The sequence below is a fragment of the Crotalus tigris genome, unplaced genomic scaffold (genome assembly GCF_016545835.1).
Source record: "Crotalus tigris isolate CLP2741 ecotype Arizona unplaced genomic scaffold, ASM1654583v1 scf7180000024401.5802323, whole genome shotgun sequence".
Lineage (NCBI taxonomy): Eukaryota > Metazoa > Chordata > Lepidosauria > Squamata > Viperidae > Crotalus > Crotalus tigris.
Window position 1 is genome coordinate 1,922,690 of NW_024100569.1, and position 17,180 is coordinate 1,939,869.

Genomic DNA, 17,180 nt, shown 5'->3' on the forward strand with positions numbered 1-17,180 from the left:
TTCTTATGAAATAAACCAGTTTTACCAAAGTATAATAGGGCTAATGTTTTCTAAAAAAGGAGAGAGCTAGGCACCATTTCATGATTTTTAAGAGCATGATTATTTTTATTTGTTAATATTAATTATGATTGTTTGCATTTTGATTTTGTAAGAAAAAATTGCAAATGTGAACGTTATATTTTGCTTTTTGATTCCTCAACCTTTTTAATATTGCATTTCAGAATCTATCATGAAGAACACTGCCTGTTTTGTTTTTTTAAAAAATCTGCAATATTTGAATTCCAGTAGCTTCCTTTTCATTATCTGTCTATCCACATAGCTATCAACAGTGACTAGTTCATACATACATGTCTGTCACATGATTTCCCATCATTCATTGATTCAAAAATTGATGATTCAAAATGAATGTAGTGAACTGGCTCAGATTAAAACAAATAGTGGCTAGGATATAAAAAGCCTTTCGATTATGACTGGAGGATCTCTGCAATAACTTGAATTTCCTTTCTTCCCCCATACCAAATCAGGATTCCATTAGAAGAAAACTATAATTTGAGAAGTCAAAGTCACCCTCCCCTTGAATGTTCAAAGCTCATTCAGCTGGTTTTTCGATCTAGATTGCTGTTTTTGAAGTTAAAAGAAGAAATATAAAAATTCTGTTTGTAGGACAAGTTTTGTAATGTCTAATTCACATGTGCCAATCTCTTCTTGAATTTACTGTCTAAGTGACTGTCATATATGCAGTGCTTTTTTTCTTAAAAAAAAAAAAAAGGTGCCGGTACTCCATTCTAGGCATTCTGTGAGAAAAAAAAAGCCCTGCATATATGTATAGATCAGTCCAAAGCTCTTTCAATATTTGGGCTAAGACAGACTAGGATTTGGTGTACTTCATCTATCAGAGAAATATATACAAAATATATGTGTAATGAAAAAGCTCCATACAAGTCTTACATCACTTTAATGTAATAATTATACTACGTATGTAATAATATATTCTGGATATAGTTTTTTGGAGAGAAGAAACTGCAATTGCTCTATGCTGAAGTCTGGGTTCAAATCACTGTATATTTTTAAAACTGGAAAATGTTCATCTCTATAAGTTTCTGCAGACTTCAGAGTGTTTCCAGAGATTTTAGGCGATCTGTTGCTTCAGAAAACTATGTGTCATGGAGTTAAGCATAAACCCAACACTTTTTTTAATAGCTGTTCAGTGCTGCCTGAGTTGAGCCAATAAAAATAAACACGGTTGCAAAATAACTAGCTGAGCCTCAGGGTTGCTGGAGCATAAAACAGGTTATCAGCTAGCAAAACAAAGTAGTTCTATGTATTCTCACTGTATCCCTGAGCTAGGGATAACTATTGTACAGTGTGGATGTTCTGCCACTGATCATGCCAATTTTTACATTTGTTCCAGAACATGGAACCCTGAAACATGAGGTAAGTGTACCTTTTTTTGTGATTTGATAGATTATTGGTTGTAGAAATGAACAAAATGCCTCCTTTTTTTGTATGTGTCTTTTAGCCCTAACAGAAGGTAAAAAGTTTTTTTTACAAAATCTGTATGATTTCTGAAGGAACTTTGTTTTTGGACTCCTTGCATAATCCTAGATTAGAAAGAGAAAGGACCAAACTGTTGAAAATGAAGCATTTTAAGTAATTAAATACACAACTCTGTGGTTGAAATAAAAGAATCCTGAATGTTCTTCATCTATTTTGGACCATGCTTTAACAAGTATTGCAGGATTTGCATAATTTTCATTAAACTTCTTCAACGTACCAGAGATTAACAGAAAACACATAGCAAACAAACAAACAAACAAACAAACAAACAAAAACAAAGTCTCTAAATTGACAAGTAAGGGCTAGTCCATGATGCAGCAAAAGAGTTGTGTGGTGTAAAATTCCAAGATATATTTATAGAGAATTTAATGAATGAGTACAATCCTCTGCTATTCTCAATTGGTGTGCAATAAAACGAGCAGCAAAATGCTGATTTTATAAAGCTGTCTAAGACTTGCTTAGCAAATATAAACATTTTGACTGAAATGATCATGGTAAGTGACATTTGCTCAACGAGAAGTTAATTTCAGAACAATGGATCGCTTGGGGAGTTTATGAAAAGAACATAGGGTAGCTATTGCTATAGTGTGTGGGGACTACAGTGTGTTAATTGTGTAGTTTCCTTCTGAATATAGCTCTAAAATATAAGAATCTGAATTAACTGGGAACAATGAAAAGACAAGCGGAACTAGATAACTTAACCATTCATTCTTTTTTAATCTTTAACATGTGTAATTTTTGAAGTGTACTTCATTAACTTGTGGAAAGGACTTTGGAATTGGAATGTTAAGTCTTGATTTCAAAACACGGCTCTTTACCAAACAGTGTTTGCCTTAAACTCTGCAGTGAAGTGGCAACTATTAAGAATTGACCATTAATCTTATGATTTATAAAAACAGAAAATTAATAAAATATTTATAAAAAAATTGACCATTCATCTGAGAGCAAATTAAGCTTGTTCATAGAACAATATTTTTTTCCCTCTTTGGGAGAAATTATTTGTATGCTTTGCATAATATTCTCAGTGAAGCCATGTTATTCATCAGAGGAAACCACTGATGGACAAGTTCAGCATAGCTGAAATTGCACTAATGATAAAATTGCTGTACAGGTTAAAACATTCTGGAGTGGGAATTATCAGAAATTGAAAAGCTTTAAGGGAGTAGCAAATTAATCATTCATCAATTATGAAGGGTAGAAAAGCCTGTGTATATTTGGCACTAGACTATATGGTTTGCCATCTAGCCATTCAGTATTATAATTACAAAGTGAATTTCAGGAAATGATGATATCAATGAACGTAAATTGTAACTTACTGATTCCTATTTAGAAATAATAATTGCTTAGTAAACCGTCTCAGTCTAAAGTTAAGGTCATGAATATAAGACTACTCTGTATTTCTTGGGAAAATATATAATGTCAGATTTAAGATTCTTGGCAGGGAGAAATTGACTACAATATATTTATAGTGTATGCTTGAACTTTCTTTACGACATTTCAAGCATTTGGTAAGGAAATTAAGACTGTTCATTTTTCTTTTTATTGGAGCGTCTCAGCACCCCACATACTTCTAAGGAAGTGTCCTGGATGGTGATGTCTATGCCAAGCTCCAGGATAGCACACAGTTAATTATGTTTTAGAGAAAGTCTTGTTATTTTTTTTTTAAGCAGGTCTAAAAGTTTGTTTTAAAAGTGAGTAAAAAAGTGAAGGAAATTAAAATATGCAGGGTATTTCTTTTTTTTAATTCTGTCTCTAAGACAACTAAATGGAGTGATGTCTGGGCCATGAAATTCCTGAATGAATTTTTTATGCCCAGACCTATTTGGATTACTAGAAAAAAAACAAAAAAAACAAAGCCCCAACCCTTTAGTTTTAATTGAATTTGATTCACATATATTGTTAGAAATAAAATTAAATATTAAAATTAAATGCAGTTCATTTGACTATCCAGTAGTAGAAATTAGTTTTGTTCAAAACTTGAAGTTACCTGGGAATGAAGATAGGGTTTTAAAAGGTGTTTTGGAACATGTTTTTTCTCCCATCCAATCAATTATGAAAGATTTTTCTAATATTGTGTCTTCTTAGCAACCTACCTTATGTACCATGCAAATAATAGGGGTCCCCAATTTTGGCAGGCCTATAGATTTCTTAAAAATGAAAGATAAATTATCTTTATTATAACTGCATTTTTCAAAAGAACTCTATTATTTTATGTAGTTAGGCAGACTGTTTCTCTAAATGAAAATGATAGCTTTTGAATCTCAGCTTTTAAGAGGAAGCTGTTTGTATTTTAGGAAATCAAACAGATTTTGAAAGGATCACGGTCATGCAAGTTACCTACATAGAATAATTGATACTTCCTCTATTTTTCATTTATCTTCTTCATAAAAATTATCACATATAGAGATACGCTGTTTTTTAATATTGTTTTTTCTTCTCTAAATATTACTCTGGGCAAGATATTGCTACTTGCTCATTGTGTCTGTTCTTCCCCATAAAACCAAACATTTTTCATATGTTCCTTCCAACTTCCATACATCATTACTGCCTACTCATTACTGCAGTGACCTTTTAATATGCTAAGTCCTCTTTTATGGTGAAAACATGTTCTTAATAGAAAGTGAACTTTGTAATTGCTGTTCAAAAGTTTTACACACATTCAAACATTAATTATAATAACATACATATACATTTCAGAAATAATTGATAATTTTGTGTGGCTTTGTATGATAAAGCTTGTACTATTGCACGGTTATATTGCTTCAGGTAGCGTCATGGAGGCGGAATGGGACAATTCGCCAGGGCCAACACGCTGAGGGAGAATTTAACAATTCAATGTAATTATTTAAAATAAATAAAAATATTTTCATTTTTGTCATTCACATTTCATTCTGTCCCTCCTTTTGCATCCTTTCTTTATTGATTCTATTCCACCATTTCTTTGATATTAGTATAATTCTTGTCCTATAGCAAGTTGCCCCATGGCACGTTGGCCAGGGTGAGTTGGCTGTGGCAAGTTGGCCGTGGTGAATTGTTATAGAGGAGGAGGAGGAGGAGGAGGAGGAGGAGGAGGAGGAGGCGGTGGCTAATAAATGATGGCAAGAGTAGGGAGCAGAGCTTTTACAGTATGGATCCTAATATGATAGGGGTGGTGCAACAGTGTTTTTGAATTCTGTTCCAGGCATACCTTTCCCATCAGTCAGTTACAGGTTGATGCAGCCACTTTTAATACCAAGATTTGATTAGTAAAATGTTAAAAAATAAAATAGGCAATATTCATAAACAGTCTGAAGGCATTTCTTTGAAAGGTTCAAAAGCAGCTCTAGATTTGTTTTAAGTTTACTGAGTGGCTCTTTGGGGGATCTGAGAAGACGAGTTTTGGTGTTCTGCTTGCAGTGCTTCTCTGGAGGATTTTTTAAAGAATATATTTCTCCTTCTCCAATATGCAGTCAAGGGATAAGTGCTGAGTTGCAACTTGTTCCAACAGTATCATTTCACTTTCAGAGTTTACAAGAAGTTTTAAATGTAGGACAAACGGCAGCTTTGCAGCCAAGAAAGATCACATTGCAGCGACTGAGACGTTCTCGTAAATAACTATATGCACAAAACATTAAGAATGTATAGGCCTTCAAGGGTGTGATTCACTTCAACAAAGAAGAAAACAAAGCACACCTGAAACTGTTTCATGAAACATTGTGTCCTTTTGCAGCTAAGGGTGAAGCAAATGGCTACATTGCTTCATTTCACTCTGCTTTGCTGCTGTTCTTCACAGCCTCCTACAGCTTCCTGCATTTGCAGAGTGTCTGGGCAAGGCAATCATATTCCCACTTTGCATTGGTGAGATGAATTGTACCACCTGTAGCAGGAAACACCTTGTGAGGGAGAATCAGTGCTGCCTCTGCAGGCTGAAACACCATGAACTGAAAATGTGAATGGGGAGAGCACTAGCAATTCTTTTTTAATTCCTTTATTTTATGGACTGAAATAAATGATGAAGGAGATATATACTGATTCAACTATATATTTTTTACATGTTTTTTTTGGTTAACTGAAATTATTTGTAGAATTCTGGTCATGTTCTTCGCATTTTGCAGTCAGCAGAATTGAAGATAATTTCAGATCGGCATAAAACTGGGAGATGGGTGTGTGTGTGTGTGTGTAAACACCAGTGTGAAATAATGGTGCCCTAATTGAATAGAATTTACATGAAAAGAGGAACTGTGCCTATTTTAGAAAGAAATCTCTAATGTGATGTGTTTTTAATTACACAGAAACGACTGAATGGACTTCGAAAGAGTTCCAGGCATATGGACTCAGGTTTGTTTGAGGGTTTTAAATACATTTTTAAAAATTTACTAATAAAAGCTGATGAGAGTGGAATTGATTTGTCATATTATTATTGCTCAGTTTTCTGACTTCCTTCCACCCAAGGACATTCCCTCCATGTTTTCATAAGCAGACTGCTAAGATGTAATTTGCTATGTATTCTAACTTCATGCATGTTTCTCTCTCTGATTGTCAGAATAGATTTTTTTTAGGCTTTTGATTTTTTTAAAGGGCCAGAAAGGATGCAATAAGCAGTAACAAAAGGTAACAATTTACCCCCACCCTAATCTCTCCTTTCCCCTAAAACTGGGACAAAAAATAAAACCATTTAATGATATATACTGTGTGTAGGGTTTGCCCCATAAACCTCACCAAGCTAGATTGGTCCTGTCAACTCTGCTAAGGTGTCACCAGCCATGTCCTCTGCATCTCTACGCAGTGAAAAACAAAGTGCTGAACATTATAGCCCAGCCTTAATTTAGAGTAAAGGTTATTTAGATAAAACTTGGATTTTTATCAGCTATAACCTACAGCTAGTACAGTGATTTTTCTTCTTCTTCTTCTGTGGCGCTTACATCCTGCAGGGACTTGGCAGTATTTCCAATTTCATCCTTGCAACTTGTTAAATTGAGAGGCTCAGATTGCCCCATCCAGGCAGTGAATATGGTCCCCTAATTCTGCACTGAGGATTTGATTGATCAGTTTAGTATTATTACAGTGGTTATGCCGCCGCAGCAGAAATTTTTGACATATCAGGCATTTCAGCAGTTAGAGCACCTTTTTTTTTTACTGATACTTTTTAATCTTGCTGAATTCTACAGCTTAGATTCAAATAAACCACGAGGCTTGTAATTACACTCCTGTGTTTTCAGTGGTTCAGTCCTATGACTAATTAAACTATATATATGTCGTGTTGCCTTGTTTTTCTTTTTTAAAAAATGTGTTCTTAAACTAGGTTTACATTCCTAGAGCTTCTGGGCTATTGGTTAACTCTCTCCCCCCCCCCCAGAAACCAGTTTTAACCTTGGAGTTAATCTTACAAATCATGTGTGTTCTTAGTTATTGCTGTTTCACCCTGAGGCTGAAGATAGTAAAAAATCTTCCTCAAGCAGAATTCAGTTTAATCGCTGCTTAATACTAAATAATCCCTTATAGCTTATAAACAACTATTTTGAATGCAGTTACCACACTGCATTTATATACACACACTGATTTTATGTCTCCTGAGAAAGATTTTATTTTATTTCTTTCATTAATTACATTCATAGCTTATCTTTTAATCAAATTGTCCCATAGTGCAAATACAGTGAGCTATAATAAAATCAAACAGTAACAAACCAATATAAATATAGAATCAGGTAAAATGTTCTGAAAAGCCTCTTAAAAGATAACTACTGTATATTTGCAAAGCATAAATAAGCACAACAGAGTCTAACATCCACATCATAAATGTTGGCATTCTGGTTCTTCTGAAATCATCTTTAAGAAAGAAGTGAATAAAACCATCAAAAGGTAGAAGATCTAGAGGCATCTAAACAATACTCCTAAATCATCTAGTACATCACTCATAACATACAGCGAAGACCAAAACCAGAATAGTTTTAGACATGATTGCGCTTTTACAGATGTTTTACTTTTGATATGAAGAACAACCCCAAAAACAAAATTACCATGAATTTAGTCCAAATGGCTGTCCACATTTTGTAGTTGCAGAAGTTGTGCATCCTGATCCTTCTAGATGGTTCTGATTTTCAGTCCCCTCAGCCCTAACAGATAAGGCCAATGACTGGAATTGTAGTAAAAAAAAAAAATTCAGGTTACCTGAATTTGGTTTTTTGGCAAAGCAGCATGGGAAGAATTGGAATTGGTGTGGGTGAAGGATGTTGTTTTTCTTCTACTCATAACTGATAGAAATGTGGATTCCTTGGTGCTCTCTGAGGCTTCACACAAGCATGCCCGTGCACACACACATACACTCATCCACACTTGTATCCTCAACTAGGTTGGCAAGCAAACATGACTCAAAGAGTGGGGGAGTTCAGGAGCCCTTTTATCCCCACAGTCCTTGCTTTATTCTGGTCGGTTGGGACTTGGGAAGGCCCAACTTCTTTTGTTTGATTCAGGTGACATTTTTTTTCTTTGTTTCTTTAACAACTTGGTTCCGCTTTCCCTGACGGAGCTTTTCCTGACTTTTGTCCACCCTGCTTATGTGCTTGCTTCATCTTTAGGTATGGCAGTTTAGTCCTAATCTCCAGTAGTTTCTTGTTTACTGCTTGATAATTGACCTGGTATTAATCCAGATGTTAATCCCAATTGTTGATTGCTGGCAAGGAGGTGTTCTGGTCATTTTGTTTCTATTTTAGCCTTTTAATTGTCTCTTTTGAATGATGTGTAAGTGTGTGTCTGTGGATGGTTACTTTATCTGAGTGCCAAGCTTCCAGGAATTCCCCAGCATTTTTGGACTTAGCTTGATCTAGGATGCTCACAATTTCAAAATCAAAACTATGGCTATATCTGTTCATGTGTATCCAATATAAACACAAATAGAGAGCACACCCCATTCTCTTCTAGCATTAAGAAGTTGCCTAGTTTGGTAATGAAAACTCTGCAAGTAAACAACCAACATCAGAGAAACCAATAACTCCACAGTTCAACCCTGAGCTACAAATAATCTTTTCTATTGAGACTAATGTCTAACTTGTCAGGAGTTCTAGTTTCACACCTTTCTAAAAAGTGGTGTTGAACTTGGTTGAGTAACATGTACTTCTTGCCTTTTATCTAAATCAGCGTTCCTCAAACACAAATATTTTCCAGAGATTTGGATCATATTTCCCATTAGCCTTTTGTACTATAGTAGTAGATTGGGGAAATCTGGGCTGAACAACAACAACAAAAAAAGCAAGCAGTACTTTTCTTCTTCAATTCTATTAAAACAAAAAAAAAATCATGTGTTTTACAGTAATTATGCAAGTGGATTTTTTTTTCTTGGCTCCATTTTATAAATTCTTTGTCACAATTTAATTACAAGGGGTTTCATACATGACAAGTTATGAGTTGTTAAATGCTTCTAAATGTAGCAACCTGAGAATATTTGCATTTAATTTTAAAATAGGGTTTCGGCCTACAGTCAATTACTTGGAAAAAGTCTTCTCTCTGCAAGAAAAAAGAGACTGATATTATATTACTGATATTCTGGGTTTGTTTGCATAGGAGCAGCCTCCCACTTTTTTTTGTTTTTGTAATGTCAAATATGGAATATTTTGGAAGAAATAAGGCTCCTTCATTGTTTTCTGACATTCTTTTTCTCTCCAGAGAACCTAATATTTTGTTAGAAATTAATGAATGAAACAACATTCTGAAAAATATAAGCTTCCGGTGCCATTTCAAACTTTTATGACAGAGAGGAGGAATCTTCTGTGTGTCTAGTTCAGGGGTAGGAACCTTGGCTCTTTTATGACTTGTGCACTTCAATACCCAGAATTCCTGAACCAGCCATGTTGAAGTCCACAAGTCATAAAAGAGCCAAGGTTGCCTACCCCTGGCCTAGTTGGATAGGATAATGGGAATCATCGGTCTGATTTTTCCATCTCTTTACATGTAGCTAAAAGCATTCCATTTTCAGGAGCACAGTATAGGTTCAAGATATCAGTTTCCTTTGAAAAGGAAAATGGTTAACTAAGAAGACAAAATGGCACTGAGCCAATGCTGCAATTGTCATATCCATTAAGGAGATAAATTTTAGCCAATAGTTCTTCAATGAGAATGGGAGAACAGTAGTGGGAAGACAGAAGGTTTGGAATCTTGATAGTTGAATATTACTTAAGTCTCTATTACAGTATAAGTCTTCATTGGTTTGCAATTTGGTATGTTGGAGTAGCAGAGAGAGTAGAATGGACAAGGTAAGGGAATATGGTGAAATCAGTAAGGGAATAAACTTGGGACCCAATGCCATTTTCAGAATTGTGGATGGATCTTTAGATGTTCACTTTGCTGATTTTGGTGAACTATCAGTTGGTTGTGCAAATCAAAACCAACAAAACGTATCTGTTCTCCAGATTCCAAAATCATGAGTAGAGAGCTAATTTGGCACCAAAATGTTGTTGGATGATGCAATAGATCACATTTTGGTGTTGCTTCTTCTAGATGGATTCTTTATCTAGTCTATCTATAGATTCTCTATCTATTGGACAGAAGTGTTCCATTTATCAGATTGCTCTTAATCATATTAGTTTATTTGGCTCTTGTGATTTTTGTTTCCACATTATTCGATTCTATTGCATCCAAAACATTTACTTACTCTTTATTTCCTTGTTCTAAGCACATTATTCTTTAACCAAGTTCTATGCTGCTTGAAAATCATTAGCCGAAATTTTGTTTTACTTGATTCTCTGATGTCCAGAAAGTATTCATATTTCTTTATTGAATTCATGGTGTTGGGCACAATGGAATTCTGGTCACACAGATTCATGCCAATAATTATCATGTAAACATATTGTCAACGCTGCTAACATTGGATGTTCTTGCTTTGACAACATATGGAGATGCAGCCATTTTCCTTCTTATGTTTTACTCTTAGAATTAGAGTTAGAATTAGATCAGGCATGTCAAACTCGTGATATTGGGTGACGTATCGCGACATATTGTGACTTCTTCCCCATTGCCGGCAATGGGGTGGGCACGGTTTTGTCATGAGGCATCTGGCTCACAGGCCAGCAGTTTGACATGCCTGAATTAGATGATACTGGGGGGGGGGAGGAGGAGGAATGCATGGGAGTTTAGTTAGACATAACAATATGTAACTAGGGTGAGAACCAAGGTTTTTTGAAATAAGAGATGATAAGAAATGGCGGGGTTGAAGAACTGGAGGGAAAGCCAGCATTTCAAACTAATTGGAGAATGTGATTTATGACTGTTAATTAGAGGAGGGAATTGTGCTTTGATACTATGTGCTCAGGGGAGGGGAATTTAGATTTTGGCTTTGCCGATGTACGTGCCAAAGCTATGCTACTTGAATAAAGTTTCTTTAAGGTAAACAATGCCTTGAAGTTCTTCGAAGAGTTTCATCTGTCGGAACTATGACACATGTCTTTATTCCAAAAGATATTATTATAGTTGGCATGATTCTTGGTTTCAATCTTTCAATGTCTCCATTGCATTTTTGTTTTATGAAAGTTACAAGAAGTGCTGATCCAAGTCAGATCCAGACTATCTCCCAACATTAGATTGAGCCTTTAGGTTAGAAGTTATATTTTGTATGCTCAGTGATTGAAGCTGGATGACTAGATGACACAGCAACTGTTAATGCGCTCTGTTGTTTCCTCATCTGATGTGCTGATTTTCCATCAAAGTACTTGTTTAATGCTTGTTAAGTATCACTTGAATTGCAGTCTTTATGCCAGCTTCAGAGCCTCTGCCCAAACAATTACATTAACTTTTAGTTGAAGGCAAGAACCAGCATGCCTGATCCTTGCTAGTAACTTTTGGAAAAGCTATTTATTACTAGATCTTTTGCCTTCAAATTTTTTCCCCAGTTTTAGTTCAGTGGTATACATGACATCATAGAAAGATCCAGATGTTTCAAAGATCCCCAGTTACAGAATTGTAGGAGGGCTATCTTAAACTTTTATCAGTTTGCATGTTAAAAACTATCAGCGCAAATTATGCAAGTGTAGGAGTGTCACATCCACTGTTATCAAAGTCTTGGGAACACATCACTCCCTATAAGACAATTTGAAACTGAGAGCAAAGAACACTTGACCCAGTTTCCTTAATATAGGGAAAATGAAAGGAGGATTGCAGTTGTGCAAATCTACTTTTTGTTTAGATGGGGATGAATCTTGTAGTAGCATAAATTTGCTTTGGTGTAAGAGACTTGCTTTTTAGTTTGGCTTTCTATAAATCCCTGTTAATAGAAGTTTTTGACATATGGGTTGATTGCCTGAGGTTCCTGAAGTTCAAGGCTTGCAAAAATCCTTCTGAGTCATCTTAAAACAACAATCAGTGTTTTCTGCTCTCTTAACATTGTTCTGCTTTTCTCAAAATAATTTGCAGCTTTTCTAGTAGTATATCTTTTTCTGAAAAAAACGGTAAGACAGTTTGTAAACATAAGATTAGATAACCCTTTAAAATTATGTTTTGTTCTTATTGCTGTTTCTCAGATAAAGAATGTCACAGATAGATTTTTATAACCTCACTCTCATTCATCTTAAACTTCAAAAGACCCTGAGCTGTCTCTTAGAACATTGCATTTAATAGCTATTTCCCCAGAAATATTAAAAAATATTGGCCTATTTACACTACTTTTCATAGGTTGTATATTCACTACTCTCACGGAAATTGAGGCTGCTGTTGAATTTTATTTCAATAAGCTGGCCAAAATAATAAAAAAAAGTATGGCTTTTGATGATATACATGTTAGTAGATCATAACTCTTTCTGAAACAAAGCAATACTTATCCCAACTTCACTTAGTTCGTAGTGGATGGAATTCAATTTCTGTAAGAACTTTGAATGTAGACCATTAGAACATTTTCCCCTGTGATCTGCACTTGATAATGCTTGACGATAGAGAAGGTTCAGCTTTGAGTTTGAAGGCCAAGCAGGGTTTATAATCTATAAAAGATTTAGACCCAACACAATGTATTTTGGAACACTCATATGTTTTTATATTGTCAGGGGTATAACCTTTATTTTTTTTTTACTTTATATTAAATGTGGTTTTGTATGGCTTCTGTTATGCGAATCACTTTGTGTGCAGTTTTATATAAAAAAGCAAAAAATATAAACTATATAGAAAACTCTGCACCCATTGTAATTCATAGGTCAGACTAAGATCTTAAATGCATCACTGATAAACAGAGTTAGTTTATGATGATATGTCAAGTACAAATGAAAACAAAACCTTTATTATTATGGTTGGTTGCACAGTCAGCAGATGTTTAGACAGAATTTGGCATTTTTGTCAACATACAGAGTCCTATCCTGGGACAGGTATATATTGTTTGATTTATCTTTAGGATGTGAAGTATTCCAAGTAAAGCTGCTTTTTGCAATTGACAGATGGGGATTTTGTCATTGCCAATGGTGTTCAAGTGCTTGTTTGAATTCTGAAGTCCCAGAGCACTTTAGTTTTTTCATTTTCTTCTACTTTACAGTATCTATTTTGTGCTTGCAGTCAAATAGTATTTCTTGCAGATATTCCCTTGCACCATTGTTTCTATTTTGTCATGCTGCTGCTTGTAGTCAGTCTGTGCAATCTTCTTGCAGCAGCTAACTGGGTGGTCCACTGTTTCTTCAGCTTCTTTCAGACAACATTTCCTGTCTGTTTCTAGCTTCTCAGTTCTGGTTTTGTGTGTATTTGTTCTTAGGACTTGGTCTTGTGCAACCAGAATTAGCCCCTCTATCCCTTTCTTCAACTTTCCTGCTCTTAACCATTGCCAGAACTTGTTATTTGCTTTGCATGCTTGTTGTTTGTCCTTATTATATGTGTAATAAGTGTACAATTAGATTCACAATCAAAGACTGGTGAAAATGTAATCATTTGAGTACTAGCCAAGGACCTAAGAATTATTAAGATAGTGTCTAAGGAGTTGAAACTAAGCAGTTCCAAGCAAGGTATTATTATTGTTGTTCTTGTAAAATTAGAGTGTTCAGGTACAATAAATTCAAAATTTCCAAATATTAGGAAGTCCTTTGGGTATTGCTCCAAGGATTCCAGTCAAAATTGGTGTTACAGCGGAGTTGTTAGGGAAAAGGGAAAATGCAGAAATGCAGTACTGAAGGCAATGCAGATCCCATGGAAGTCAATGGGATTTTTGACGGCTATACTTAAATGCACATCAGGAACTTATTGATTTTTTGTACTGCCAAAGTTCTCTTGATCCTGATACTGTGAGCGACTATCAGCAATGGTATTCTTCAATGCAAGCAGTTATGATAAACTACCTTCTTTTCCTGGAATATCTAATCTGCTTGAAATTCAGTGTGGGCCCTCATATTCGAGATGCATGTGCATGAAGCTCTCCTTCATATTTGCATAACCAGCAGCAGTTTCATTTCTTCAGGGCAAATGTATTAAGGAAAATCCCCTGGAGACTTTTCAAGGGATTATTCCCTTTAAATGCAGATGACAGGAGCTGATAAGGCACAAGAAAGCAAATTTTCCTCTTAACAGTTTTATTAACACCAGCAACAGAAACAAAAATAGCTAGAAAACATTGTGAATGGAATAAGAGGTGTGATTTAAAGCATACTTAGAAAATAGCATTGCTCTATAAAAATGATTTGGTTTTGTTTTCTTTCCATCTCTGTGAAAATAAATGCCTTAGGATCAGAATGCCAGCTTCCAAGGCTATAGGTATTACCAGACTGTTTTACAACAAGGAAGATGGAGTCTAATTTGCTTTTGACATCTATGCAGTTGTGCTTAATTTAGCTTTATCTTTTTATCTAACTATTGGTCCAATATGCAAGTTCTAATGGGTTAAATCATAAAGTATTTTTCATGGTCTACGAGAAATGTATTAATGACCTGCCAATGGCAGTAGGTATAGGGTTATTATATATATATTCCATTTTTATGAGATTTACTTTGTAAGTTATATTATTTATTAATTAATTTATTTATTTAGAAATTTATATTGCTGCCTATTTGCACATGGCGACTCAAGGTGACTTACAGGGATATAAAAACACGATATAAAAGAATAAAAAACAACAAGAAGAAAAATAATAAAATAATACCCACCCACCCCATACCTTCACCCCAGCAACAACTAGCCATTTAATAGGCTCCATCCCATTTGGGTTCCCCAGGCCCGCTGGTAGAATTAGGTCTTCAGCATCTTCTGAAAAAGTGGGGGCCAGTCTAATCTCTGGGGGAATGATGTTCCAGAGAGAGGGAGCTATCATAGAGAAAGCCCTTCTTCTGGGTCCCGCCGGATGTATCTCCTTAGGGGACAAGACCCGAAACATTCCTTGCCTCCCTACTTTAGTGGCTCAGGTAGATGTGACCAGCAAGAGACGGTCCCTCAGATAACCTGGTCCCAAGCCATGAAGGGCTTTAAAGATGACAGCCAGCACTTTGAATTGCACCCAGAAGCAAATTATTAAAGGACTGTCTCATCCCACTGGGATTGACCCCCCCCCCCGTGCCAGTAAAGGAGGCATGCTTTGGGCCCATTTAGCCAGGAGAGGAGTTTTAGAACATCTTGCCCTCTACCTGCCCCCCACCCCCGGATGAGGTCAGTTCTAACCCTTCTTACCTTTCTGTAAGAGCTTAAAGACCTTGTTCTGCCGGTTGAATTGGGACTCCAATGGAGAGGCTTCACATTGGGGGTGGTTGACAAATTAACAACAGATCCCTCCCCTCCCCTTCTCATCATACTCCCTTCCCCCTCATCTTTTTAGCTAGGTTATTTTTATAGTATTGCATTTATATTATTATAAATAACACAGTTTTCTTTTTTAATATTTTAAGCTATCCAGAGTTACCGTATGGCAAAATGGGTGGCTAATAATTTTTACAAATGAATAAATAAGTAAACATTACTACAAAAATTAAATTAGAGATTTGCAGCCTTTCTCACATTCAGTTGTGCATTGCTATTTTTCCCCCCATTTTTTTTCCAAATTTATATAGCTGCCTATCTCTCAAAACAAGTGACTGTGAGCAGAGTGCAACAGTTAATATACAAACTTACCCAGAATATAGGAATCTATCATGTCATCAAAAAACTAGACATGGTACAGAATTATGGAATGCAAATATATTATTCAGCTCCATGTCTTAGCAAATATTAGGGTTCTCTCCCTGTTCCATGTGCATTGTATTTTTTAACTGTGTAGTCCTTAGAATGGCCAATACTAATAAGAGTATTTATAATGTTGCCTAACTTTACCAGTATCTTTACTTTTAAGCAAATGTTCAAGAGTTGTAAAGCTTCTAAATGAAAAGTTATAGCTCCTTAGACACTAATTATATGATTCATTCAGTTTGATTTCTAAAGCTCAAGCTTTAGCTCTTTAGATGTAAGATAAAAAATGGCTCCAACCATTTTCATTACTGCTGAAGTGCACATACATGGAAAGATTAAATAAACATTTGCTTTTAGATTCCATGTTATCTATATAATAGTAATGAGCTAGAATGCTTTGGTGCTGATGGATAAAATATTATCTTTTAAGCATTGCTGTGTCATAGATGCACCTGCAAAAAATGTTACTCCCCCATAATGAGTGAGGTTTGAACCAGATTTTTGAATTGTAGTTTTCATTATCTTATGGGAGTCTATTTCATATCCATGTCACTTCTTCCTGCTTACTACCCATGGTTCCATTATTTTTTTAATCCATATTCTGCAAATTAATGATAAATAATTCAGTATTTAAACACCTTTTTAATCAGTCTTTAGCTACATTGCTGGTCTACATTACTAAACTTGCCAAAAGTGTCTAAACAAATATAGAAACTTGATTTCCAGTGCTGTGGTTGAAAAGAGATCTTTAAAAAAGGAGATTTGCAGAGGTAGATTTCTTGATGTATTCCTGCATGGAAGTTTTATATACACTTTCAATTATGTATAAAATGATCACAGGGACACCGGAGGAAAAAGACATATGTATAAGAGCAAGCACTGATATATTCTAGAGGAAGTTTTAAACTTGTAATTGAAAGGCCACTGAAACCATAGCAAATGGATGAAATCTGTGAGTTTACTGTTATTAACTTTGTAGGGACAACTCCATCATAGGATCATATTGATTTGGAGCAATTTCTTTAGTCCTCATATAGTACCTTCAAAGACCTTTATGGCTTGGAGCTGGGTAACTTATGGGATTATCTCTCCCCTATGGTGTCTACCCCTCCTATGAGATCTAGAAGAAGAGGCATGCTTTGAGTAGTGTACTTCTTGTTGGGAACCTGGAGGATGTCCTTTTCTGTCCACCATCTGGGACATTATCCTCCTTGCATACCTGGGTTGAACTGTGGGTAATGCATTATGTCTCAGAAAGAGGCATTGCTTCTTTTTCTTCAAGGTAGCTGAGCAGACAGGTGCAGTGACAGAAGAACATATATATGTTGCTCAAGTAGAGGAACACCCTGCAATAGCTTGCTGAGACTTGATGAACCAAGCAGTAGTACCACAGCTCAAGCATGCCTGTATACCATTGCTAGACAGTTGCATCTGTAAAAAAAAAAAGGGCCAGTTAATAAATAAGCATCTGGAAACTAGCCCAGATTTTTGGTTTTAGATAAACACACAGAATAATTCAAGCAGTTAGCCCAAAGGTCAAAAT

General features: G+C 35.5%; 1 protein-coding gene across 1 annotated transcript in view; it reads left to right on the forward strand.

The window, feature by feature from the left end:
* Positions 1-17,180, forward strand: part of VAV3 (vav guanine nucleotide exchange factor 3) — a 187,581-nt gene that overhangs the window by 136,709 nt on the left and 33,692 nt on the right. Inside the window, exons 18-19 of the mRNA XM_039329572.1 lie at positions 1,412-1,434; positions 5,829-5,874. Of these exons, the coding sequence (XP_039185506.1) occupies positions 1,412-1,434; positions 5,829-5,874 (69 nt within the window). The remainder of the gene's footprint in view (positions 1-1,411; positions 1,435-5,828; positions 5,875-17,180) is intronic.